At 38.6% G+C, this 26,874-nt stretch overlaps 4 protein-coding genes across 5 annotated transcripts; 2 read left to right on the forward strand and 2 right to left on the reverse strand.

Moving 5' to 3' along the window:
* Window positions 1-49: 49 nt before the first annotated feature.
* Window positions 50-9,363, reverse strand: LOC145898666 (uncharacterized). Of its 2 annotated transcripts, none has more exons than XM_082987210.1 (12): window positions 9,228-9,363; window positions 6,677-6,951; window positions 4,465-4,587; window positions 3,611-3,685; window positions 2,866-3,000; window positions 2,693-2,782; window positions 2,597-2,623; window positions 2,289-2,465; window positions 2,043-2,145; window positions 1,108-1,880; window positions 485-624; window positions 50-313 (listed from the first exon to the last, which is right to left on the reverse strand). In XM_082987210.1, the coding sequence occupies exons 2-12, from the start codon at window positions 6,881-6,883 to the stop codon at window positions 244-246; spliced, it is 1,920 nt and encodes a 639-aa protein (XP_082843336.1). In that variant the 5' UTR covers window positions 6,884-6,951; window positions 9,228-9,363; the 3' UTR covers window positions 50-243. The 2 variants fall into 2 exon arrangements, with proteins under 2 accessions (XP_082843336.1, XP_082843337.1); XM_082987211.1 differs by lacking the exon at window positions 9,228-9,363 and adding an exon at window positions 8,940-9,035.
* A 3,352-nt stretch (window positions 9,364-12,715) lies between these two features.
* LOC145897532 (tyrosine-protein kinase BAZ1B-like) lies at window positions 12,716-22,803 on the reverse strand. Its single transcript, XM_082985862.1, has 24 exons — window positions 22,634-22,803; window positions 22,275-22,391; window positions 22,008-22,152; window positions 21,577-21,757; window positions 21,150-21,262; window positions 20,796-20,939; window positions 19,977-20,680; window positions 19,624-19,851; window positions 19,086-19,271; window positions 18,827-18,926; window positions 18,512-18,637; window positions 18,200-18,412; window positions 18,041-18,138; window positions 17,525-17,734; window positions 17,016-17,173; window positions 16,674-16,766; window positions 16,304-16,478; window positions 15,783-16,034; window positions 15,596-15,674; window positions 15,375-15,505; window positions 14,859-14,989; window positions 14,482-14,586; window positions 13,874-14,114; window positions 12,716-13,687 (listed from the first exon to the last, which is right to left on the reverse strand). The coding sequence occupies exons 1-24, from the start codon at window positions 22,747-22,749 to the stop codon at window positions 13,399-13,401; spliced, it is 4,335 nt and encodes a 1,444-aa protein (XP_082841988.1). The 5' UTR covers window positions 22,750-22,803; the 3' UTR covers window positions 12,716-13,398.
* A 1,246-nt stretch (window positions 22,804-24,049) lies between these two features.
* LOC145899151 (RCC1-like G exchanging factor-like protein) lies at window positions 24,050-25,735 on the forward strand. Its single transcript, XM_082987873.1, has one exon. It carries the CDS (start codon window positions 24,180-24,182, stop codon window positions 25,560-25,562), a length of 1,383 nt encoding a protein of 460 aa, XP_082843999.1. The 5' UTR covers window positions 24,050-24,179; the 3' UTR covers window positions 25,563-25,735.
* LOC145899152 (iron-sulfur cluster assembly 2 homolog, mitochondrial-like) lies at window positions 25,628-26,873 on the forward strand. Its single transcript, XM_082987874.1, has 4 exons — window positions 25,628-25,814; window positions 25,878-26,004; window positions 26,199-26,314; window positions 26,531-26,873. The coding sequence occupies exons 1-4, from the start codon at window positions 25,774-25,776 to the stop codon at window positions 26,703-26,705; spliced, it is 459 nt and encodes a 152-aa protein (XP_082844000.1). The 5' UTR covers window positions 25,628-25,773; the 3' UTR covers window positions 26,706-26,873.
* The last annotated feature ends 1 nt before the right edge of the window (window position 26,874 follows it).

The following is a 26,874-nucleotide window of genomic DNA, read 5'->3' on the forward strand; positions in this document are numbered from 1 at the left end:
TTTCCACTCACTGAGCTGACCTCACTCATACAACTTCATGAAACCCCAGGGAGTTGCAATCGTTTTAATAAGGGAAACCACCTTGGGTAAGAACGCAGTGAAGAACGAAGGTAAAAAAGAGGACAACGCCACCTTGCGGCTTATCGGGATAACGAAGCCAACGGAAAAGGGCGCCAGTGAAATAATAAATAAGTAATGTAACAAAAATGTACGAAAAACGAAACCGATGCGAACACGTGATCGCTACCAAGTACCGGATTGGTTAAAATTTTCTCGGGGTGGGTCGTATGCGGTAACGACATCGGGGATCCACCTGCAAAGTAGAAACCATTTTATTTGTTTGTGACAAAACAACCATAGGTTGTAGAGGAACGAACTCTGTAGTAAATATCGCATAAACTTACAACTATTTTACTGAAAACACCAAACCAAAGCCTGCAATCACTTTGTGACCACATGACATCAAACGTGTGACGTCACTTACACGTCATCTCGCGAGTCGAATGAAGACGGAATGTCAAGTGACTCCAGTATTCCCTCTAGTGACGAATCGCTTAGTCTGAAAAAACCTTCTGCCCCGTCTGAAGAACTGTACCCGATGAACGGTGTCATGGGTCGTCTGTTCTGTACAAACCACAAAAAAGCGTTCAACTCGCTTGAATAAATACCCTGAAAATTAAATTACATAAACAGACTATTCTTCATTTGTTGTGTTATTAAAGACAAAATTTTCCGTACGAAAAATCCATGGGGAAAGCAGTTCTACTAAAACCACTCACACAAAAAAAGTCAAGGCCTTTGTTTTTAACCCAACTTCACCAAACACAATTTCATCTGGGGAAAGTTTAGCGAAATTAGTATTTTAAGACTGTTCCGTCTGCAGCACCTGGCAGAACAGGCTGATTCTAGTAATTTTTAAGAGATTTGGAACGACCATTTACATTTTGTAACTGGAGCAATCCATGATATAATAATCAACATTTTGACACAAGCGGTTCTTAAAATCGGCGAATAACATCAGGGTAAGACAAAATGTTGAAGGAAGGTGTTTTCATGACTTCGGGAGATTGTTCGGTCTGTTCCAGGTTAATTGTCACATTCACTTACCGGAATTAGGCAAATATTATCGGCACTAGAACCGCTGGCGTGTCTGAAATCGGAGAGTGAAGTTGACCCAAAGTTGGAAATCACGCTCGTATCCGTGGCATTACGCTCTGGCCCCGGATAAATTGGACCACAGAAAGTTCTCGAACTGTTTTCCGAAACGTTGCCATCGCTGAAATCGTCTGGTAAATACCCGCTGGCAAGGGACGGCGTACTTGTGACATAATACTCGTGACGTTGCGCGTGAGGTAATGAGGTTGCTGTGACGTCATTAGTTCCTGAGTTAGTTGGTAGGCTGTCATAGGCCGGTGGCAAGTCTCTGCCGGATGTGACGAACATGGGATAGTTGTGAGAGTTTTGCGGGAAATCAACGTTTGGATGGCGGCGGAACGACGGACGACTTGACGGGATGCACATCCCTCGTGTCATTGTAGTTTCGCAAGTTTCCCGTCGCGACATGGAGGGGGATGAATATTGTCGGCATGTGTCGGCGTAATAGTGTCTGTGCGCATGCGCACAAGCGCCCGCGGTAAATTTATCGTTTCGCACAGGTACGGAACCTGGTGGCGCATCGCAGAAGAGTTCCTGGAAAGGTCGGCGACAACTAGCATGTCTGCCCGGGAACTGCTGGAAGGAGAAGGTTGCAGATGTTGCCCCGCCACAATAACTCTGCCGACACGGACGTAACGGCATCTCCGCTTCCATGGAACCCCCGGAAGTCGGGGAACTGGTCGAGTGACGCACGGACAAGTGGCGGAACGATTGCACGGGGCCACCTGCGTAGTGGAAAATACTTTAAATAATAATTCAAAATATTTATGCTTTGCATTTTTTCATTGCATAAAAAAAATCAAAGGCCAACGATAAGCTTATTACAGGTACAGCTTCGTCACTTAGTTTTCAAACTTTATCTGAACCGAAAATTCTCAACAACTTACTGAGTATATTAAAGTTGCAGAGAGGACAAGTTTGTCGTTCACGAAGCCAGGGGTCGACACAAAGTTTGTGAAACTCATGAGAACAAGGAACAATTCGAAGCTCCTACAAGAAGTACACCATTTAATTCAGAAGCATTTTCCAAACTCTTTGGATAAGATATTAGATAATATTATTATGCATAAACTGATATACTAAATTTGCAACCACAATCTGAACTTGAATTTTAAATGAAGAACCGACTTCACCTGGCCTTCAGTAAACTCTTCGAGGCAAATTGCACATAACGATCCACCAGATGTCAGACTGGAGAGATCACTTTCCTTCCCACATTTTGAGGTTGGACTGTGATTGTTTCGTCGATGTTGATACTTTCTTGTCTGCAGTTGGTGAAGGGTGTTGATGGCAAGATTATTTAAAGAAATCTAAAAATAACAGTATTTAGTGTTTACTGTCACATCGTTCAGTAATACTATTTGTAGTGTTTTCTACAATGAAAATTATTAAAAACTCAGCATAAGATCAGAAAAAACAAATGAAATAAATGTTATTCTACCTCTGGTTGTGTCCTTCTGCATTTCACCTGTAAACAAACACACAACAATCAGTGAGTTGCATTCTACTTGCATTTCATATTCTGTATTTTAATCACCTTCGCTAGCAGGACCATACAGATGGCAAATATTACAACAAAACATCCCATGAAGATTGCCATGTTCATGTTTTGGTTGTTGGAGCCATCCTGGAGCAAATAAACATTTGTAAACACAAAATTTTACCCAGAAAGTCAGTTGAATACAAAACAGAGTCAAAAGAACTACATGCCTGTTCATATTCTCGGCGTTCAATTCGAGCCCTTGCCACTTTTTTCCCCTTAATGATGCTCATCAACTCTCTTGCCTGTGAACCTTGTATGAGTACAATTGGTCGGTCCAATGAAGCACGACGTTCAGCATTCAACTGAAAAAAATTCAAAATGCACAATATAATATGCAGTTATGGATGTTAAAATTACTTTTTTTTTCTACACAGATTAAAGGCCATTCAGGACTGTTTTTAAGTAAAGTTGGCCGTGCCAGAAGTCTAATAATGCTTTATGCGATATATGTAGCAGAAAATGTTGTAAATTTTACTTTCAACAAGTCATGTACATGTTGACTCAGTGCTGAGCTGTTTACGAGATTACTTATCCTGCCCGCGTACTTTCAGGTGGTTAAAATTTATAACAAGAGTAAACACCTTGAATGTGCCAATAAATAAAACCTACAGAGGAATTTATTGCTGGTCAAACATTGGATGACCTGGGAAAACATCAAAGAAATTCTCATCTTGAATAGCGGAGTGTTATAAATTATTCAGGCTAAGGAAATCTGTGTATCGATCATCCATGACCAACCACCATGCCAGTTTACACTGAAATGAATCGCCAAATCAAAACATAAAAGGAAGGGAAATACAGCATGAAAAGCTCAACTTACAATCTGATTCTTAGGCAACTTTTTTTCTGATTTAGTGACACCTACCTAATGTCTGTCTATGAAAAATTTGCCCATGATGATTTATATCTTACCTGTGTCCAAGCATCTGGATGTTTGGATATGTCAAATATTATTGCTGTAGCTCCCTTGTCCAAAGCCTTTTCAGCCTGTTTAAGAAAAAATACTGCTTTAAAATTAGTGGTAATGAAATAAATTATGGGAAATATTTTAATAAATGTTTGTCTGCAATCTTTTGCACTAAATGGCACTTTATTAAGAATGCCTGTGGATTTAGTTGTTTGTTTTTAATGTCATTATACTAAACTATACTAATACCATTGAACTGGTGGCACAAAGATCAAATTACAATCCCATTTTGGCCATAAAACATATTTATTTTTAGTTTGTGTTGCCAGCACAACATAAAATATAATGGGCACAAAAAAAGCAATTATGAATTGGAAATCACAGGCTTGAAATCTAATCCCATCTATTACTATTACTTTTTCCAAGAACAAGTTTCCTTTGGTTTCCAAACCACACGAGAGCATTTGAGACTCATGCAAACCAGTTAATTGCAAAAGGTAACCTTATAACCATTTGCTTGTCAATCAAACTAACATCAAACATGCAGATCACTCCCAAGAGACAAAAGCAAATACAGACGATGATGTGGATCTTCAAGTTGCCAAGCAATATTTCTAAATTATTTCCATAACAAATGAGTGATAATTGTAGTATTAGATATTACATGAATTTCATTGCCTGCAATTGATAGTTACACAAATGCTTGCTATATGCCAACAAAATCCGTACAAATTTGACCTGTTTTGCAATTGTCAACTTAATGTGGTATTTTACATTTTTCATCATCATGTTTCCCCTTGATTAAGTGCATATGTGCAAATATGCTTTCAGTCTGTGTGAAGCAACAGTTATTACAAACCTTTCCAAGAACAGAGCCACATCTTATAGGTTCAATGCTTGGATGCTCCAACTGTACAACGCCCACCCAACCATAGTTGTAAAGTTTGTCGTCATTCATGCTGCATAAACTCAAGGGATGAATCTGAACATAAAAACACAATTCAGCCAAATACAAAATATTGCTGTTAACTGTGTGTTTATTTGTGACCAATTTGTCTTGGTGATAATGTTATAAACCCCCACAGGTCCAGTGAAAACTGAAACATCAGAGGAATAATTTTTATTTGTGTTGATAAGTATTAAAAAACTATAACCGACAAAACAAAAGGACAACAAAAATTTCCGTATTGTGCAGGATTTAGGCAATTGTCTGTGCTGGTCTCAAACAGTGTGCAGGCAATAATTGAAAATGTACATCATGGCGAGGAATCGCATTTTATGAAGTTGCAAACACCCGCCACTTGACTAATCATGCATAATATGTGCAGCGGTGCGTGTCTCGTGAAACTAAATCTGTTGTGATTTCTATTTTTACGAGTTTCGCCATTTCCACGAAGAGCGCGTGCTCCAGAGGTTAAGTTACAAGAGATCAAAGCTCTGGGACCGCAGGTCGGCCCATCCTTCGAGCATGAAAGGCATCAGCGCTATTTTCAACGTGAACTCATAACAGAGCTGATCACAGGCGAGCCGACAAAAAGAGATTAAAGGATTTTGCAATTCCCAGTTAAATACAAGGTTGGAGCGACGATGAAAAGGCTTTTGGGCGTAGTAAAGGGCTCTGCGCCATAAATTCCCTGTTTATGTGCAAATAAAAAGGAAACTGAGTGGATCTGCCGCTGTGCGCGCCACAGGAGACCGGAGATATTATGAAACGTGCCTGAACAAAAGTTCTGTGATCCGAAATTCCGAAATCGTTTCCAATAACTTCGTGTTTGAATGGACAAAGTAAGCACTATATTAAGATAAAAGCCAAATCCACAATACTTCCGCGGCTTTTAAATATGCACGATTTAATTCGGAAACAGTTTGTTCGCAAGACGAAATCACAAAAAGACGATTAAATTAAGTCTATGTTGGCTGTAATCTGGCAGGAGATTCCGCCATCTTAAACATTTAATAATTATATAACTTTGTTTATACTTTGGCTTTCACAGCAAAAGCGCAATTCAACTGCGGGTAACGCAAATTTCTAAATTGGCAACGAAGCTTTTGCTGTGAAGGACGAACGCTGGCCAGGTGGTTTAAAGCTAGCGTGACAAAGAAACCAAAGCACTGGGAAACCGCACTTGGTGAAATTGTCTTCAAACTCGGCGCAGTTTCCGCCCACACGTTGCCATGCACTTCTTAAAACCTACTCTGAGGCAACCGAAGTGTTATTTTTTTGAAAATTCGCTTCCGCATATTTGCACAATTTATATTCGTTTCAAACAAACGTGTGTTTTACTGCGATTGTTGCATCCAATTATTTAAAGCAGTAAAAACGTAGGACAGAGATAGATTTTTGGAAATGAAATCCATAATTTATTTGTTTTTGATTTGATTTCTATGAAGTCTAACAAACTGGGCTATATACAAAAAAAGTTAAGTTCTATACAAGAATTCATATTCTGTGACCCAAATTATCGTATTTAACCCAATCCTTGTCATTGTTCCAGGAAAGTCTCTTACCGATAAACACATCGATTGAGTCAACATTTAACGTTGTTTCCGTGGAGAGGTTTTAAATGTGTACAAGATGCGACCAGAAAGGGAAAATATACGAATGATACGAGAACACGTTGGTGCCAAGGGAAAATTTATCACTTCCTTTTCCTTTATGTTTTCCTACAGCCGGTTATTAAGTATCCGTATCTCTGTCCTGTTAAGCCCCAAGGAATATTATCGGGCATCAACTGTTGCCAGCAGTCGGAAGTGAGAGTCGGGTTTTGATGCGAAACCGCTAACCCTATAATGCGTACGGTGACACCCAACAAAAGCTGTGTGTAATTATTTTAATGGACGTTAAACCGGAGAAAGTTCACGGAGGCAAAACTTTTATTCTTCTTATGTGAGTTTTTTTTCTACAAAGACTCATCATCAGATATCTTCACCAAAATTTGTGATAAATCCTAAGTCGTTTTGTTTCACAAGGTTTTACGTGTTTTCCATTTTGAAACAAAATCTTTTCTTGATTGTTTATATTTTCTGGTTACGTTTTGAAACGTCAGTGTATAAATTGATCCGGGTTATACCTGTTCAATCTCTCCTTCGGCAGCGCCTGCGGCTCCAGCGGTTGCGAAATGTCCGATTAAATCCGTCTTGTATGTAGTGTATCTCCCGCTAAGCGGATCGGGTTGGTAAAGTACAATCTCAAGGTAAGCTTCTTCCCTTTGAACCCCCGAACACGAACCGAACGACAGTAATGCCACGAAGAAAACGATCAACCTTTGCTCCACCATTTTGTTTCTGTCGGACTTGTGGAGAGTTTCAACTTCATTTCAGGTTTTTGTTTATCTTGACCTTTGACCTGAGGATGGGAAAAGATGAAAACGTGACTCTTTGAATTACTTAAAAGTTTTACGCACATTGCTAATCAGATTAACGCAGTCGACCTAACATGCATAGGAAAACATTCCACCCACATAAACTCGTGGTGAAGTTTTCTATTTTGTTGCAGAATGTTTTCGACACATGATCAAGGCAAACAACCACAAGACGACGATGATAATTTAAAGAATTGCGCGCCAACTACATAGAAAACCACCGCGGAAATCAATAAAGGGACATATTTTATCACACTGCATCAACCAAACTTTAATTAGAACTGAAAATAAAGTTGGAATTAGGGTTTGGTGAAAAAATGTCGCAATTTTTTTCCGGGTCAAATTTGCGAGTAGTTTTGTTTGCACTTCAAATACCTCGTCCGTCGGCATCGTAAGTTTGCACAACGAATAAAGAAATCATAAATCGGAATGATAAATTACGCTTTTAACAAACATAGCAGATCGGCTGGTGTTGAAATGGATGAAACAGGTCGGTTAGTTTTTGACCCATTTCATTATGGACCGAAAAAATCTGCAAACAATTCAGTTTTTTACAAACTTGGAAAACGACCAAAACAAATTGGTGATTCATTTAAATCTAGTTGAACAAAACTTTCTTATAGTTTCTGCACAGCATTTTACGAATTTTTGAAACGAATCTAGACCGAATACACCCAGAAAAGATTACGAAGGTTGCGTCAGTAACTGAATGATACATCATGGTGTCGTCTTAAAGCACGGGTTTTATTTGATTGCAGGCGTAAAATATCCAGACGAACCGAAAGCTGTCAAAGTTACATTGAAACCAAGTGTTTTTCACTTTGCATTGTGACGTTTCAACTAGACCCACTGTTTTCACCACGTGGTATTTTGATTTCGAAATCCGTGTCTACGTCATGTTTGATTTTCCACATTCTTTTTACGTTGTTTCAACACCGAAAAATAATAATTAAAAAATGGAGTCAACCCAGCTAAATAAGAATCAATAACAGAACAAGACGCTCGAATATTCGAACAAACACTTAACGTTTGGTTTTTGCGTTCAATCGACAAACGCACGAAGACGTTCGACAAACACTCGTCCAGTTCGCCTGACCTCCTCTATTACGTCATAACGGCATGGTTGCCAAGCAGCTGGGAAGGCCTGGAGGTGGTCTGGAGGTTACAACAGTAATTAGAAATACCGTAACCTCTTTAGGAATAATTACGTAGCAACCACGAAGCCATACAGTACGGTGTTCGACGCCCAATGTACAAAGCGCATCTGCAATGCTCAACATACACAAGACAATGTACAAAGGCACCGCAGTATGAAGGGTCACTTACTATCTTATAGATGGCACTGCAATATTTGTCTAACGGCGGTCGTGAACAACCGACACATTCGTTTCAACTGCTTTAAAATTATTGGATGTCGAAATAAGACTGTGGAAACCTTGATTTTATTTCAACTCCTAATTTACGTCACCACCGCGTTGGTAAACGCGACAAAACAAAACCGTTTGAAAGTTGCTTTGATGTGGTTGAACACAAAGCAAACATGGCCAAAGCTCGCAAATACACGTGTCTACCCAACATGTCGCTACACAGGTTGTAACGGGAACCATAAATGCTGATTTCTGGCGACGTTCAGTACATCTGCTCTGCAACATGGTTGGTAAAAACACGCGCCCAATGATTAATAATCACGAAATTCGTTTGCAAGTCAATGTAAAGTCTGCGACAACAAATACGACAACCTGAGACAAGTAAGCAGCAGTTTTAATGTTTCCATTAATTTGTTAAATGCGGTCAACATATTGTTTACTGTCGTTTGAAAATGTAGCGGAAAAACTCTGTTGCGTTGTTTCTTCTTCCTGAATACTAGCCAGGATTTCCTTGAGACGAATGTCACAGCTTGAGACAAGCAAGCCAACACACAGACAAGCAAGCAACCGTCCAGTGCAACACAACGTAAATCAATCAGACTTACGTATTTATCTGACCCATGGTTTCTACGCCCGACTGAAGCGGCTCAACAACACACTTAGACTGTTCAGAATCAAATTTCAATTCATTTTGAATATCTACACCTGAAAACAGCGAACACACTCTTGTATTTACGGCTGCGCAGTTAAAATAAACGAGTCCTTTCTACAAGACAGGGGCGGCAAGAAGAGCCGCAATTTCGCCATTCATAACAAGAATGTAAAACGATCGGGCGGATAATAAAACACTGCTCTCGATGAAAGGCCTCACTCCTCAGCCCAGCAGCACCCACCTCTCGCCAACTTCCATCCCATTTCTCTCTTCCCTGTCTCCAACTTGCTCCTTTCAATGAGAAAACTGAGCAGGGTAATGCCAAATAACCGCGCTTTGATCTCTTCTGTCGCGCTCACTCGCTTCGGTGCAAGAATGCGGCGCGTTCGAAAACATTGTTGTAGTGAATGAGCGTCGCGCGGTCGGCGCCTTTTTCCCGCCGTTGAGACGAAAGCTCGGCAGAGGAGGAAATCAAAAAGCTATTACGATTGAAGCGGGCAACTCGGCGTCGGCGTCAAGCGAAACGCGCACCCGAATTAGTCTTGCGCAAAATCAAAGGCTTCAGCTTGGGCCTCGCTGGCCGTGGGGGGGTTTCGCCGCGAGCCTTTGATTTTGGGCGAGGGATCCTCGTCTACGTCACAAAGCTCGCCCTTCTCGAACTTGATGATTTGCGAAGACTAAGATGGTTCGAGATGCCGATTTTTCCGATTTGCGCGAGGAATTTCTGCGTAAATTCCAAACAGTTGTGATTTTGTAAAATGCATTATTATGTTTTAGTTTGGCGACCGGGAACTTTCTTTGTTTTTTTCGGATTTGTTTTCTGTTAAATTTCGTATTTCCTTGACGTCATAACATTATGATCTTGATGGAAAACGGGCTGATATTAAAAACGTCCAGAGCGAAGAATTTGTTTTAAAAGTTAAACTGTCACAAGTGCGCGCCCAAATATTTTTGTTTTTCGAACCCGCTGACCTCCAGGCAGGAGTCACATTTACAGCTATCACCACAATAGCGGCTGCACTGACGATGGGTTTGAAAAGAAAGACAAAAAGTTTCTCCACAAACAACTCGGCGTCCAGCGAAAAAGTTTTGTCACAAATCTGTCGCATCACCCGGGATTATATCGGATCAGCGAAGGACAACGTAACCGACTTTCCTTCCCGAACATAGAAGTGTTTTTATTTCTAATCCCTCTCTTCAACATTACGACCCAACTAATGCTGACTCTCCAGCATTCTTTCGTTCGTCAATTTGGGTTTTAAGAGAAGTTGAACTAAGTATTATGACGTCAGAAACCTGGAAGTCTGAATTGCGAAACTTCGTGGATTATTTCTCGGATGGTTGGTAAATAAACGTATAACTGTTCGCGGCAACCTGATCTTTGTTGATACAAAAGTTTCTCCAAGTTAAGATTTTGTGAATGTGAATCGCTACCCGCTACAAACCAAATACAAAAAACCGTGGCAGAATAATGCAACCAAGATATTGACAAAATCTTCGTGTAAACAGGTGAACGCGAACATTTCGAAAACAATTTTTGAGAAACTTTAAATAAACTTTGACAAATTCTTGGACGGAAAAGCAAATTAAACCTTCAAAAAATTCACACTGGACTCGTTTTTAACCTAGAATCTGCGCTTTAAGTTGGTTCAACTACCCCCCCCTGACAACCTTTGCAGAAAGATCGGATTGTGAGTGGTGAAAGATCAAGGGACAAATTCTTTAAGTCGCCATAAATTTCTCATTTACTGAGGTCTGAACAGTCGCCCTCGTCCGCTGCCCACTCAACCGTGACTTTATGACGTGAGGTGGTATGCGGGGGGGGGGGGTGGATGGCCCTCTGGGATTCCGAAAATATTTTGCGGCATTGTTTAAAGTGGTTTCGTTGGTTACGTTGTGACAGTTTTGCGTTTTATCAGATTATGGCAACGAACACAGCACAGACCCTTTGCTAGGAATTCACAGAAATTATTCGATTTAATGAAACTTGAGTTTCCCTGCGGGAAATAGCATTCCTGCTTTGATCTTCACGTAGTAAATTGTATTTTATTAGTGACGACACGAAATTCTTTCACTGCCTTCAGTTACTGCAGGAATAACAAATATTTGCCTTATGGTGGGTAATCTATGTACGCTAGTTTAGTGTTCGTTAAGAAAAAGCATGAAATTATAATTGCTTTCTTTTCACGTAACTTCAAGAAAGGGGAAATTCCAGTTTGTATGACATTTCCTTGCAAACACTAGAACTTCCTCAATGTCTACTGTGAAATAAGCTGTATGGCTCCATAAAATCTAAACTTGGAAACTGGGTTTTGACGACTCTGTATCACTCGGCCACTTGTAACAAACTGGAGTAGAGAAGTTTCAACCAAAACCACACAAGACCCGGGGGAAGCGGCTCGGAATGGTAAAAGCAAGGAGATAGCTACATGCCATAAACAGTATTTGCCTTGTAAAGCCCGTCCAAGGTGAACGTGCGGCATCTTTTGCCAATCGAGCGTTCAACAGCACACCAACAACATCAAACGAGGAAACCGGGACAAAAGTTGTGACGTGGGTGGTCCGGATTGCGCTGTTTTGAAAGTAGAATGTTTCGCGGCAGTTTCACCCACGCTACGTCCACTTTGCGTCGCGACTTCAACGCCGAACTCTATTTTAGGGTGGAATTCTTGAAGTTTTTGACTACGTCACGTACCACCAAATACTCTGAAGTAGAAAGTTTTTACCAAGCACGACTGTGACGTCATTTGGTTAAAATGTGAGCAAAGTACAAATGAAAGCTATACAATGTTACAACTTGCGGCAATTGTATGAAATACAACATTCAGGGTCAAACGTGTCTCAAATATGTGTTGAGTAAAACATTTCTGCTCACGGATTCACAAAATATTCCATCGGTTGAAATTTGAGCTTCTCTTTCCCTCAAGGGGAAACGAATTCCTGCTTTGATGATCCCGGTGTGATGAATGCATTGCGTCACAAGAGGAATATTTAATTAATTCGGAATGTCTCTGTGACATCACAGAGGTCCTTGTGATAAAACAAACCACAACCACAATGGTGGAGATGAAGTCCCCTTGACAAATTTGTTCCATATTTCTGTTAGGACGGTAACCACACGGAACTCGATATATCTGTTGTCTTTGATTTACTTTTTGTCCAAAACTTACAAGAAACCTTTGCAGGTTGAATGAGTTCTGAATAAACATATTATAATTTGGGTTCAATTCAGGCCCAACGAGAGAGAGGGACAGTCGGTGCGCCACCTGGGCCCATACGAGTTTAGGGACACATTAAATTTTATGATTAATTTCGAACTTTTTCTCTTCTTGGGCTCCTGGTCACTGTTACCATCTTGCTCGGACCATAATAAGCACGCTACAGTTCAAAGAGAAAATTTGAGTAATTTCATAAACTTTCCCGATATTGAAGGACATTGCGTGGTGTTAATTAGATATGAACAACTGACCTCAATGTCAGAAACTAACACATTTCGCCAGCAAACAATGCCCGCTTGTTACTGTTTAATTAGATATACCATGAAGCCCTCCATGCGCACGAAACCCCACGGTTATTTATACAGGCTGCCTTGTTTAAGCTTTTCTTTGCCACAGCGGGGTTTAAACACAGGATATCCAGGCCAAGAATCCCGATCATGCGTTCTTCTTGGTATATGGGTCGGGCGCTTGCATGATGTTGCTAACCCGTGACCGAAATTGAACACACAAGTTCCAGCGACATCCACTGGATGTTTTATTTGGCCTAAAATGTCGCACGTTAGCGGTAGAGAGCGTCACACATTGAGCGCGCATTGTGACAAAAATATATAACACAAGCATTCACACGAGACTTGTGTGGTCACAAAGGTTGGTCACAACAAGACAATCACCATTGTTACTACACATTTGGATGACAACATATATCGAATGTAGTTCGTTGTTGGAGAGGACGTCGCATTTAACGTAGATTATTACAATGTTAAGATGGCGACACATTTTTAAATATTTCATCAATGATGAAGTGCGCTGAATACAATATTTATAAAGGGTTGAAAATTGCCTAATATAACTTATCAGTTAAAGATGATGCAGGATTTATTAACTAGACTTAGGGGACGAAACAGCCAGTGTTCCGCATGGATAGTTGCAGGTTTCATCACGTGGTCCTACCCAATGAAACCGGAAAATACCGGTCGACCAGTACCAGTGAAGGTATCCAATATCAACTATTTCGATATTAAGCAATGACGTCATCATTTCATAGAAATGATACACAATTATGGACAATTCGCTGGAAAATAATAATAACTGGTTTATCTACATCTCCCCAACTAACGCAGATATAATTACAACGCATTTGGTCTCGGAGAATTCCTCAGACTCTTCGAAAAACGGCAGACTCCATGGCGCCATCTACTGGCCGAACAGCCTTCTGATTCTCCGGTGTTGGACTGGAGACGCGATTTTTTCACGACAAACTTTTACGAAGCCCTGCTTCATCCTTTCGCTCTCCTTCACAACGATTGAATCCACTCCATTGTATTTTATGGCGTTGTCTAGCAACAACCGGAAGTCCTCCATCATTTGTTCTGTGACGTCATTATCATTGGCCTCGTCGATCCTCTGCAACACGTCATTGAGACAAATCGGGTTGTTTATGATGTCATAATAGTCGGGCACTTCTGCCTCGTCGACCGGATCTCTGCAACAAAATTTCAAGCTGTTTTACTGATAAATTTAAAGCAACAAGGCTTGGTTTGATGTCAGCTGATCTTTTGGTAAGAAATATCAGTTTCATTTACTTCCAATAACCATATTTCTGTGAATCAGTGATCCAACGTTACAACTAAATATTTCAACATGTTTTAATACACCGGATGAAACTTACCTGAAAAAATCGCAATATTGATATTTCATAATCTTCTCGATGATACTCCGGCAAATCGAGGAATTTGGCTCTTCATCTTCATCCTCTTCTTCAGATTGATCTTCATCGCCTTCTCCGGATTCTTCCTCTCCTTCCTGTTCCTCACTGTCATCCGTCTCCATCTCAGGATCACTCTCCTCTTCTGATTCGAAATCATCGAAGCGATAACTTCTCTTTTTTTGACGAGTTCGTGGTTTTGAGACTGAATATGAGGAAAAAATCAGTCATATGACACTGAGATACAGAACACATGTCAGAAACCTACAAAATACATGACACAGAGCTACAAGACACATGTCACCAACCTACAAAATACATAACACAGAGCTACAAGACACATGTCACAAACCTACAAAATACATGACACAGAGCTACAAGACACATGTCACCAACCTACAAAATACATAACACAGAGCTACAAGACACATGTCACAAACCTACAAAATACATGACACGTAGCTTAAAAAGTACATGTAACAAACCTACAAAACACATGACACAGAGCTACAAGACACATGTCACGAACCCACGAAACGCTTGCCAACGGAGGACAGGTCAAACAGACTCACCTTCAGGAACAACTTTCTTCTTTTTTCTCCCCAACCTGGCTTGGATACGAGAAGATCTTCGTTGTCCGCAATCCTCATCCGAATATTCACTGCTCTGTGCTGCCTCTGTATGTTCATATGGGGTTTTAGTAACAATCTATATTGAATGCGTATCAAACTACAGGTTGACTGGTCAGTGGTTATATATCAACAATATATGCATTAGTTTTCCACAATATATATTTTAAAAAGTCTACAAACAGATCTTACTTCAACAAAACTAGGTAGAAAAATATCGAGTTTGTGGAAATGCCAGAGATTTACAAATAACCGTGAAAGTAAAATAATGAAATGAATCAAAGCAAAAAGCTTGCGATAAAGTTGTCAGCTCATCATACCTGATCCTTCCTCGTTTCCATCTTCTTCCTCCTGCTCCTCCTCCTCAACATCTTCTTCCTCCACTTCCTCTTCAACTCCCTCGTTCATGTCAACATAACTGCGGTTTTTGGAGGCTGCACGTCGTGCGTTCCTGATTTATATTGTGACGTTACAACGGTTAGATCGATGACATAATAATGGTTTCACACAATTTCCTTCACGATCTGTTTGCAGACTTGGGTCAACTCAGGGATCGGTGCCAAGTTACTGAGTATTGTCTGGATTATAAACTCAAGCAAAGCTTTTTTGTGGATTGTTTTTAAAAATGATGTCGTTTATTTGCATTTCGTCCAAAATTTCTTAACCACACATTAGGATTACAAACTTAATATCCTTCTACAAAATGTACCAAAAAAGCGAAGTTAATTATGATCTCTGTTAATGCGTTTAATCCTAATTTTAATCCCAAGCTTTTTTATCTTACTGCAGCAGGTGGTCATAATTCATAAACCTCATGTAAAAAGTCCGACACTTACGTTCGTTTATAATGATACAAGTCCCACTTAATGGAGTTGTTGAGGATTGTGAAAAGCAAACTTATTCGAGAAAACAAAGCGGCATCTTCAACAGCTTGTCTCCATCTGGTTACACGTCTCTCAGCTTTCGCCTGTGAAACAACAACAAAAAATGTGTAAAACTATGAGTGGAAAACAACAAAAATGCTGCCAATTCGGTCGCAATTATTCGAAATACCGACCTTCTCACGATCTGACCCCCCTTCGATGTCGGTCTGCTTCTTTTTATCTGAGATTCCAGTCATATATTGCTTCAGGAACCTTTAAACAAGGAAAAGCTGAGAAAAAATAGAATCATACCTGTAATTTATTGAAGTATTTCGTCTTTTATAACAACTTCCAGGTGGTTCAAGCGAGATACGAACTTACTTCTGAGGAACTGACGAGAAAAACTCCAGCAAAATATTCGAGAATTCAGACGCGGTTTCGGCGATTGAAATTCTTTGTTGAATGACCTCAGGCTCCTCCAAGGTTGAAAGACCGCCTCTAGTGGCCTCACTGACCATTGTTGTAAAGTGTTTCCGCAACACTGTGACATGTAACTCGTCGCCGTTAGATGGCAGTGTGCAGCGGCGAGCTGGAGGGTCAGTTTGTTGAAGGTTTCGTTTCTTGTTGATGGATCTGTGCAATAAATAGTGATCGAACCAACTTAACTCCACATGCAAGGTCAGTATTCTTCATCAGACATGGACTGCAACCCACAGGACAAATCTGGCCTGTTAGGTCTTAATTTGCCTGTCTGGGGTTAATGCAACACAGCGGCACTCAAAATGCAAATTTAAATTTCTGGTTTTTGCCCCCCCCCACACATGTAGCCACCAAGTGTTGATTTTGCATCAATTCACTTGCATCAAGCAAAATCAGTATCAGACATCCAACTTATTCCCTACCTGACAATTGCATCATAATTGTTGTTGAGACTTCGTCGAAGTTTAAATTCCCTCAAACCTCTGGACATGAGGGTGGAAATCAAATTATCCAATTCCTCGACAGTATTTATGCATAGCCACATATTCTGACCCGGTCGTGGCCATGTCACTTCTTGTTTCGATTTACGAAATCGAGCTAAACAAATTTACAAATTCATTATACAGAATATGTCAGAACAACACTAAATTTTAACGCTGTGTTTACATAGGCATTTAAAAAAATATATAGTTGGCATCAAATAAACAATCAGGTAATTGTTTGGAGTTTTGAAATTAACGCAATCTATGAACTTCTATGCCAAAATCATTGATTTAATTCCGAAATTCTTACGTTTCTTTTTGGATGGAGTGCTGAGTAATGAAAGAGGGACATCGTCCTCGTCAGTTGTTGGGGAGTTGTTTGAAGTTTGTTTCACAGGAGATTCTGAGAACATAAATGATGTTGGTGATGTAAAGATGACATTGATCAAAATATTTACATCTTTCCTTAAAAAAATAATTTTCATTACACTTTTTTTGTGTCACAAATGTGAAACTGTACAGAAAAGGTTAGTATGTGCAAAGAAATTTAATTTGACACCCCCATTATACAATGCTTCAACTTCTATACCAACATTATTGTTAAACACTTCTCTGTGTATAAACACTTGACACAACAGAACACAAGATGTACCCTGAACTTCAACTGGTGTAGGTAGTTTCTTTTGTGGTGATTTCAGTGGCACAATTGGTTCTTCTTCTACATTGGGCATTGTTGTGTAATCAATAACATCGCCAATCCAACCTGTTTCAATGTACAGGCCTGGAACTCCATCACTAAATATCCAATACCTGGAACATAAATATCATCATTCATAATATCTTTCCAAGAACTACACTGTTCCAATATTTATGTTGTAAATGTTGATAGTGTCGTTTTGAAGCATTCAAATATAACAGGAGTATAGTTTGAGTCAGAATTGTTTCATATGGCACAAATGCATTTTGTCCGAGACTAAGCACTAATACTGTGCGTTTGGAATTTTCACAACAACATAAATTTATCATTGCTTATTGTTATCTCTTAATGTTTACAGTCAATTTTCTCCTTTAAAAACTCACAATGTACTGTTTACTATTTAGAGCACACCATTATGACAAAAATGATTCATAATCATCTGCCTGAATGTAAACAAACCCGACCTGTTATGGTTTCGGTCGGTGCCGAGACAAACTTTTCTCCTGACAACTTGGGCAGTTGCCCTCGATTCTGTTAACATCCTGGTGGCTTTTTCCTGCTCATAAACGATCCTCTGCTCCTCCTGGATGCGAATTCGTTCCTCCTCCAGCTGCCTCCTCTTTTCCATTTCCTCTTTTCTACTTTGTTCAGTGAGTTTTCGACGACTTTTTACCCTAAAACATAACAGAGTGATTTCATATCAAATCACCAAATTTGAATCACAGTTTTGACCTGACCCTTTTCAAATTCAATGAAATTTACACAGCAGCTTTATAATGATAAAATAACTAAAAGCTCCAAATTTTACAATAAATGAACAAGTACTTGTGAGATATCGCACTTTGAAATTGCCATGAATTTGCCACAAGATCGCAAAACTGTTCAGTTTTTACAAACATGCACTGCAATTTAAACTTATTAACTTAATGCATATTAAATGAAACCTACATCAAATATCTCAATTAACCAACACAACAAACCTGCTGATAAGATCAATTGTTTCACCATTCTCTTTTTTAACAGGGGATTTCTTCACAGTTTCTTCTTTATCTGAACTTGGTGGTGATGTCGGCATGCCCTGAAAACCACATATGTTTGTTTTGTGATTGTCAGAAGCCTAAAACTCTATTAAAAAGTACTTTGGTTGGTTCCTTGTCTTTGTCTTGTGCCTTTTTATCCTTTTTGTGTTGTTTGGCTTTTTGAAATGCATCCGCTGCTTTCTGTAATGCATCACCCATGTGGATTTGTACAGCGTAAGTGTTCATCACACGATAAGCAAGAGTCCCCAACACCTCGAGTTGCTCTGATGGCTCCATATCATACAACTCCAACTCAAACAAACGTTTGGCTGTCTGGAAATTATTGTGCAAAAGAAATTAAAAGGGATTGAATACAGATGAATGTCTGTAACAATTCAATCAACTATAATTAGGAAAAGTTGAGCAACTTACAGTGGAGTTAAGAGCGTTGTCTACATTCTGGGTAATATCTGAATCTGCATCCTCCACGTCTTCGTCATCAACTTGTCGAAGGCAGATTCGAGTTAATTCGCAACAAACATCGGGTGAAACATGGACCTTGAATATGTGGATAATTAAATTTAACCATAACCTAATGATTGTCACTGCATACGAATGAATCAAGTTTTTGTGTAATGCTAACTGTTAAGCACAAATAGTTATTTTGAATACCTAGCACAAATTAACATTGCCACAGTTTCGTTTTGTACAGTTATGTGATTGCATGGCTGTTGGATAAAGTTATACCTGGTTCAGTTTATAATCAAGTTCCATATACTCCTTTGCAATGTCGTCAACCAACAAAGTCTGGAGCAGAACAACCACAATTTTGCTCGTCACAGAAAATCTACGACCAACGAAATTATGTTACCATGGCTACAGTTTTCACATCTAGGAAATGTCATAAAATGTTTGTGGCCGCTACAACACACAACATACCAATAAACTTTAAATTTATCAAACCAGTTGCACATCTGCCACACCAATAAAGTAGATTCCAACATACCCTTGCTTTCCATTTGCAACTGCTTCCCCAACGGTTTGAAGTGAGAACTGCTTATGATACGACGGATCTTTCGGAGAGAGAAGATTGTGGTAACAATGAAGGAATTCACAAATCATGGCAATATCTCCAAATAAGGTTGTGGGAAGTTCACCAGGTAAGGACACAGATTCAAAGTTGGGAAGACTTCTAAAATATCCAACAAACAAGTTTTAACAACTATGACAATAGCTAATGACATAAAAAGGCAAATACTAGGAAATAGTGCTTTGAGAGTATTAAAAGTGAGATATGTGATTAACTCAAATTTTCTTTATATTCTCAAACAATTGGGGTATTAAATGTTACATTGAGGCCAAACTATTCTGTTCACACTGCAAGTTATAAAGTACAAATAAATCATGGTTGAGAATGCATAAGTGTAAAAATTACTAATCCAAAAAGATTTCTGTTGCAAACACAACTTCTTGAAAACTTAAAAAAATCTGCATTTTTTTAACCAAACTTTTGGTAAAATCTATTTTAAATATTTCCTGCATACTTTTGCCTTCCAACCCTGACAAGATGTTGGTCCTCATATCTTCCAGTATCCTGTTGCTCCTGACTCCCATTCCTGGCTCTGTATTCCCGCATCCACTTCCTCCTCTCTTCAGGAGTCATAGAATTACATTTCTTCTTGAACTCCAGATGTTCCCATTTCCTTAGTATGTCGTCTTTAACTTCCACTGGAAGGTTTTGGAGTTGCTTCTTCGTTAAAATCTTGCACGCTCTACATAAATATGAGGTGGAATTACAAAGAAAGGTTTTTCACACTTTTATGAATTTTTCTGCTTTTCCAAACCCATGACCACTGTGGTTCGTTATTAGTTAAGTAGAAGACAGGCAAGTACTTACGTGGAGGTCATAAGTTTGTACTTGTGACTTCGAAAAACTTTTTCTTTTTTTAGTGAAAGCATCTGTCTCACGATAATGGGTTGAGGAGGTCTTCGTGGAGTGTTTTTTGAGGGGGTTCCCCTCTGTTTTGCTGGAGTTCTGGAAGCAAGAAGTTTGACTCCCCCTTTTTTGGTAAGTTCCAAAAGCGTGGCCTGTTTCTTCTTCCTTGGCGATGAATTTTTGCGTGATGACCCGGAATGTCGGTCAAACGGGGAACTTAACGCATGCATTGGTGACAAACCACTATTTACCAGTTCATTCTCTGCATCTATTCCATTCAAAGTAATCCCATTTGCTAGCTCATAATCATCACCATGCACGGATGTCGGAGATTTCATAAGGTACGAATCCAAGCCATATTTTGATTTGTTGATTTTCTGTCGAATTTTCTTCTCATGTTTAAACCTTTTTGCGCCACCAAGTGTCAAACTTTGGTTTTTTCTCTTGTAAGTTTTTTTAAATATCGGGGCGAAAGCATTTTCACCATTATTCATAGGTGACCTTGACAAGTCGGCAACTTCATCTAAAGTCTGCTTCATGTGTTCTTCTCTCCTGTCCATGTCCCACAACTCACGGAGGAATGCTATTGCCGGGTGCGAACACTTTTGTATCATGTCCGTTTCTTCTTCAGTTGATATGAGCGACTTCAAAGAATACCTGAATGCCTGAAAGGAATCAATGGAAATTAGTGTGGAAAAGTTTATTTCAAAAACATTGTCTTCCATAATTGTAAGGCATTAATGAGGGAGGGCAAAATCAAGAAATGTGATAAAATTTTACCATATTTTCATCAACAATCCACCGAACAATCTCTTTGACTCCAGCTGGACGAATGGCGTTGGAACGAATAAACAACCTTATCAATTCTCGGTTTGGGGGTTTTTCCATTCTTGTCAAATATTCACATGGAACTCCATTGACCACCTGCAATAATCAACATTGCCAGCTCAGCAAGGATAATAATAATTTACTGACAAATAGTTGAAAGTCATCCGATCTGATAAATATGTGATAGAAAATTAACCAGTACCCATTGCACAAATGACAAAAAACACAAAAACAAAGTTGTCTGTTTTTGTAAAATTTTAGCTAAAAACCACCATGAAATTTGCAAGATCATTTTTGTCACCTCACCTTGTTCTCATCCGCCAGTAAAATTACATAGTGAAGCGGGAGAAGTGAGGGCCTCTTTCCTTTGATTGGAAGAGTTTTAGATGAAGAAGCAGCCCGGGGTGATCTTCTATTGCCTACAACACATAACAAGTTACATGAATTCTTTTTGCAAAACCCAAACACTAGAACTCATTTAATGTAGATTCTGTTTGTACCCGAGATTATTCCGGAATAGGTGAAGGTTTTTTTTTGTGCAAAGAAGTTTCTTTTAAGCATGATTTTCTGTAGTTAGAGGCAAAACATGGCTAGGACATCTTTAGGCGCATTTTCAGATTAACTATGTATATTCAAAATAACCATGTTCTTCTGGATTTATTTATATTTCAAATTTACCGCAAGTTCTAATATTTTCTGGATTTTTGTAGAAGTATAAAAGCATTGTGATCACCTGATTTAAACATGTCGGTGATTAAAGCTTGGCGGCCTTTGTTTTCTTTGTCACTAGAGGGCGATGTATTGGTGGAAGTTTTTTCATCAAGAGAAGAGTCAAGTTCAGAATCTCCATTTGTCGTTGGAATCTCTTTACCGACCTCAACGATCGTTGCTGAATACGTCTTGTTTGGTTTCGGCTGAAATATAAGTTAGTCTTTAATCGACCTCCATTGTTTACTTACAGTCTGTGAGGTATACATTCTTTTTCCAGGAAAACAAAATATGCATAGTTTACAAATATGTGAAAGGCTATTAGTTTTAGGCATAACCATTCCCCAAACTGTTCTATTGATTATACCCACCCAGGAACCCAAATACCAATTAACCCAAACCTTTTAACACTACTTTCCAGTTGGGAAGTAACGAAATTCTTCAAAAGTAACTTACTGTGAACATGACTTTCTCTCCAGGCATCAACTTAGTGAGAAACATGTCATGTGCTTGCTGAACAATGACATCTAGTGGAGCAAATGAATGTTGGACAAGCTTTAAAACTGGTTTTTCCCAAACTTCGCCATAAGCTTGTGCAAGTCTGTTCAAACAAAAAATATACAAGTTGTATAAAACGACATAGTTTTCACATATATGCTTGTACCTAAATTACCTCCATTCAACATAACCAAAAAATTATCACAAAAATTAAATTTTAATTACCGATCTCTACATGACTTTTCAGATTGCAAAGCTTCATTGTAAGTGAGCTTGTGCTTTCCAGTGCATTGACAAGTCCATATTTGTCTCTCATAGAGCTCCAACCTCTCTTTGTATTCCCTTGATACAAAAAAATTCAAATAAATTTGGAGAACTTTAGGGAAAAACACTTTAGTAGCTACAGATATAAGTTTGCTGTATATTTTAAAGACATTAAAAATGATAAAATATAAGATAGAACCATGTATTAGCCACAGTTTTTGAAGACTGACACAGCAAACTGTGCAATACTGGGGGACCTAATTTTTCATTCTTCACAAAACATGAAACAATATAAGGGACTATAATTGGATGAAACATACTTTTCCGAATAGAAAACTTCTTTTGTGTATGGAATCACGAATGGCTTGGCGTCTTCTTCATCCGGCGCAGATGAGACAATGAATGGATCCAATATGTGTTTGCCGTTTAAAGGCATCCCTGCTTCTTTTACATTACAAAAATGTTGTCATTACAAATCAGCTTTACTGCGGATTCTGTCCACAAATAGTCGAAACATGGGTAAGAATAATGATTTCGAAATTTAAATACTATTAAATCTTAACTACAAAATACACTTTTATACTTAACATCTATACAATTTGTTTTTTGCAACTCCAATGTATCATAAATACTGAATAAAATAACAAAAATTACCAAATACAACTTTTCAACAAAACTGACCAAAGTGGTCCTGATTTTCGAAAAATCAGCTTCAAAAACAAGAAAAAGTGCACCTAATTTTTAGTATTTGCTCTTTCTGTGTCTTAACATTAGATAAATGGTCACACAAGTAAGTCAAAGGTAGATGCGGATATACCACGCCGAAGAAAATGGCGCGCGAACCACTTCGCGACAAACCTATTTTGCGAGTCTGTTTGGGTGGATCGCTTACAGATCCAACAAAACATTGTAAAACTTTTTATATTTCCATAAATTCTTATCCTGCAGTGACTATTGGTGTTTAAATACCATGCACATATTGTCAGCTTATTACGCAGCGGAAATATGGAACATCGCGCGTTTATTTCTACAATAAAATTAGTTTTAACTAAAAGTTTTGTAACGCGCTTCGTCTTTTCTCCGGACTCTGCGAGCGAGGAAGCCTGGTAATTACTCAAGCAAATAATCCAAAGCTATACAATACAAACGACCAAGATAAAATAAATCAAATACATATTTGCCGGAACTTTCCCAACACTTTTATTGTAAAATGTTTGATCTGTATTTTTTGTGCAACCACGTTTATACAATCATGAAATTGTCAGGATCTGAAAGAAATCAATTGCATTTGAAATGTTTCGCTAAGAATATTCGCGCCAAATCAAAATTTCGCGGGAACGTTCAAAGAAACAAATAAACTTACAATATGTAAACTTCTAGAGCTTTCATGCTATTTCAAAGGCAAACTGAAACCATAGTACGAAACAAACTGTTTATTTAAATTGATTTACATATTTTTATTTCTCAATTAGTCCTGAAAAGAATGTTGGCTAAACAAACATAAAGCGGAATTTAAAATAATTTACAATGTATTTGCAGTAAAAAAGAGAAAAAGAAAGACAGATAAAGTAGTAATTAGCAAATTAAGTAAATTTATCATAGTTTCGGGAGGATAATCTGTTTCAGCTAACATATTTTATAGTCGATTTCTATTGCCGTTCTGCGTCAATGCACTCACTGTATTGTTTATATTTTTGCACCACGTGATTATTATTTTATTCGTGTTGTGCAGAAAAGTTTGCGTAAATTTTTATACATTTTATTTTGCAGCGTTTATATTCAAAACGCTTTTTTGAATAAACTTCAAAATGTGTTTCTGCTGCTAAATTTGAGGAAAACTCTGGGCCTATTAATAAACACAAAAATATGAAGCGGGTTTTAAATGTTTTGAAAACTTTCGCAAACCGAACAGAGATAAGCAGATTATCTTCAACATATATTCCGCCGTACAATGTTTCTGTAAAAGAAGACTATCAACCTGTTTATAAATATTCTGGAAAGAAGAGTCGACAAAATCGACTACATGTGTGTGGACTGACTATCACTGGAGCTTTGGGGGTTTTAGAGCTTCCATTGCCCAACCTTGTGAAGGGAAAGAGGGACCCTATTAACAACCAGACCTCCCCATATCTGCTGTATCTGGAGAAAATCTCCTATGCAGCCTGCGGGTATGGTTTCACTCTTTTTGCCACAAACAGGAGAAAGGGTGGTAATAAAGTGTTTGGTTGTGGAGTAAACACAGACTCACAAATTGGTTTCCATCAAAATCAAATAAAGAAACTCAAGTCTGGAGAAATACATAATCCATCACTTGCATATGTCATGACTCCAGGCCCAATACCCCTGCCATTGAAAGAGCCTCATAACACAAGGGTGATTGATGTTGCTGCTGGAAGGGCCCATGCAATTGTGCTGACAGATACTGAGGGAGTATTTTTTATGGGAAACAACTCATATGGACAGTGTGGAAGAGATGTAATTGATGGGGAAATATACCTGAACAGCAAACTGGTCCACAGGATTCAGCACAAACATTTTGACAGTAAAATTGTAAATGTTGAGTGTGGAATGGACCATTCTTTATTACTTTCAGCTTCTGGTGATGTGTATTCATGTGGTTGGGGTGCAGATGGGCAGACAGGACTGGGAACATTTGAAAAAACATCTGAGCTAACGAAAGTGAAGGGAGACATAGAAGGTGTGAAAATTAAGAAGGTTTCGTCATTTGCTGACACTACACTAGCTGTCTCCCATGATGGTGATGTATTTGCCTGGGGAAGTTCAGAGTACAGACAACTCGGATCTGTGTCGGATTCAACACAAGTTTTAACGTCTACACATCTTCCATTTATTAAATGTGGAAAAGTGGTTGATGTTGCATGTGGTGGAACATGTTGTATGATCCTTAACGAAGACGGAGAAGTGTTTGTTTGGGGATATGGAATTCTGGGGAAAGGTCCCGAGCTTGAAGATACTTGTTGGCCTTCAAAAATCCCCATGACTCTTTTTGGACAAACAGATTTTAATCCTGATATTAAAGTAGTGCGGATAAGTTGTGGTCTTGGACACTTTGCCGCCATCACGAACTCAGGTGAACTTTACACATGGGGCAAGAACAAACACGGTTGTTTGGGAATAGGAAATCACAATGATCAGTTCTTTCCATGGAGAGTAACTGTTGGGTCTGAAGTAAAGGATGTGAAATGTGGTGTGGATCATACAGTGATTTTGTCAAAAACTTTAGTATAAATTAATATGTTTTTTTTCATAAACCTAAACACAAAAAATGCCAGTTGTTGGTGAAATCTAGCTATACTAAGCTATAAAATAACATTTCTATTATTTGTGAATAGCAAAGTGCTTGGCTTGTGTTACATCAGTTCTATGTGCTAAATCACTATGACAACCTTATCGCTTTGAAGGATTAGTTGTTAACATATAAGTGTGTCTGTATTATACCATGTCAAAAGTAACCCAGCCAGTTTGCAGATCCTACCACAGGTGCATGTTATTGAACTGATTGAGGTAATATTAGATTTTGCTGATGGTTTCTATTATTTACAGAATTCTGCAAGGTATTTCTGTGATGTCAACGACGGAAAAACCACAGAAACAGAACTTAAGGGCTTTCTCAATGACATCCACACAAATTCTCAATCAGGAGTTGAAAATAAGTGATGCTTGTGTTGAAGTGAGAGTACAATATTCTTTAAATTTTGTTTTTTATTCATGCAATGAAAAAACCTAAAGTGACAGTGTTGTTCAAATTGTTTGAAGTGTATCTGCTTACTGCTGCGTCCTTTTAATTTTGTGTATGTTGCCTACAAAACATATTTCTGTGTTAACTGATAATTTGCTGTGTAGTAAAATCATAAATGTTTGCAGCAAATGAAGAAGGTAGCATCAGACAATGAGTTTCTTCGCGTGGTTGTGGAAAGTGGAGGGTGTTCAGGATTCCAATACAAATTTGACCTGGACACCAACACAAATGATGATGACAGGTAACCACCGTTGGCAAAACCTTTCTTTATTTTAAGGTGGAGAGTAAGCATGTCCAGCTACAACTAGGCTATTGATATAATACAGTGTGTTGTTTACTAAACACTGTACAGAGTGCAAGATTCACTTTTTATATACAGCTTCTCAAAACTGTGTTAAAATAAAAGAAAACATAAGTTTTTTTTAGTTTGCAACAACATGTAAAATTTTGTACCCAGGGTGTTTGAACGAGAAGGAATTAAAGTAGTTTCAGATGAAACCTCACTCGAGCTGTTGGATGGATCCACTATCGATTATGAAGAAGAATTAATAAAATCTGCCTTTCGAATAAAAAACAATCCCAAATCAAAAACAAGTTGCTCATGTGGGGTGTCATTTGATGTTGAATTATGACAACCTTTACACTTGGTGTATCGTTCATGTTCAACTTTAATTGTATTTTTGTGCAGCAATGTATACAAAATGAGTTTTTATTCACACTCATTATTTTTCCTTCTTTTTCTGGAATATATTTAAATTTTGTTTAAGATTTTGCACTTCCTATAAAAAAGCTGTTTTTCAT

This window comes from Ascidia mentula, chromosome 4, assembly GCF_947561715.1.
Source record: "Ascidia mentula chromosome 4, kaAscMent1.1, whole genome shotgun sequence".
Taxonomy (NCBI): Eukaryota; Metazoa; Chordata; class Ascidiacea; order Phlebobranchia; family Ascidiidae; genus Ascidia; species Ascidia mentula.

Bases quoted from the DNA above. Each gene is read 5' to 3' on its own strand.
- LOC145898666 (XM_082987210.1), bottom strand. From the start codon at position 6,883: ATGGTGGAGCAAAGGTTGATCGTTTTCTTCGTGGCATTACTGTCGTTC. The intron at 3,001-3,610 runs GTAAGATATAAA...AATTTTTTTCAG, and splicing joins ATCCAGATGCTTGGACACAG to TTGAATGCTGAACGTCGTGC. The intron at 625-1,107 runs GTAAGTGAATGT...TGGTTTGTACAG, and splicing joins ATAATATTTGCCTAATTCCG to AACAGACGACCCATGACACC.
- LOC145897532 (XM_082985862.1), bottom strand. From the start codon at position 22,749: ATGCCTTTAAACGGCAAACACATATTGGATCCATTCATTGTCTCATCT. The intron at 18,139-18,199 runs GTACTTTTTAAT...TGTGGTTTTCAG, and splicing joins AAGACAAGGAACCAACCAAA to GGCATGCCGACATCACCACC. The intron at 14,990-15,374 runs GTAAGTGTCGGA...AATATAAATCAG, and splicing joins TTGTATCATTATAAACGAAC to GAACGCACGACGTGCAGCCT.
- LOC145899151 (XM_082987873.1), top strand. From the start codon at position 24,180: ATGAAGCGGGTTTTAAATGTTTTGAAAACTTTCGCAAACCGAACAGAG.
- LOC145899152 (XM_082987874.1), top strand. From the start codon at position 25,774: ATGTCAAAAGTAACCCAGCCAGTTTGCAGATCCTACCACAG. The intron at 25,815-25,877 runs GTGCATGTTATT...TATTATTTACAG, and splicing joins GTTTGCAGATCCTACCACAG to AATTCTGCAAGGTATTTCTG. The intron at 26,005-26,198 runs GTGAGAGTACAA...AAATGTTTGCAG, and splicing joins TAAGTGATGCTTGTGTTGAA to CAAATGAAGAAGGTAGCATC.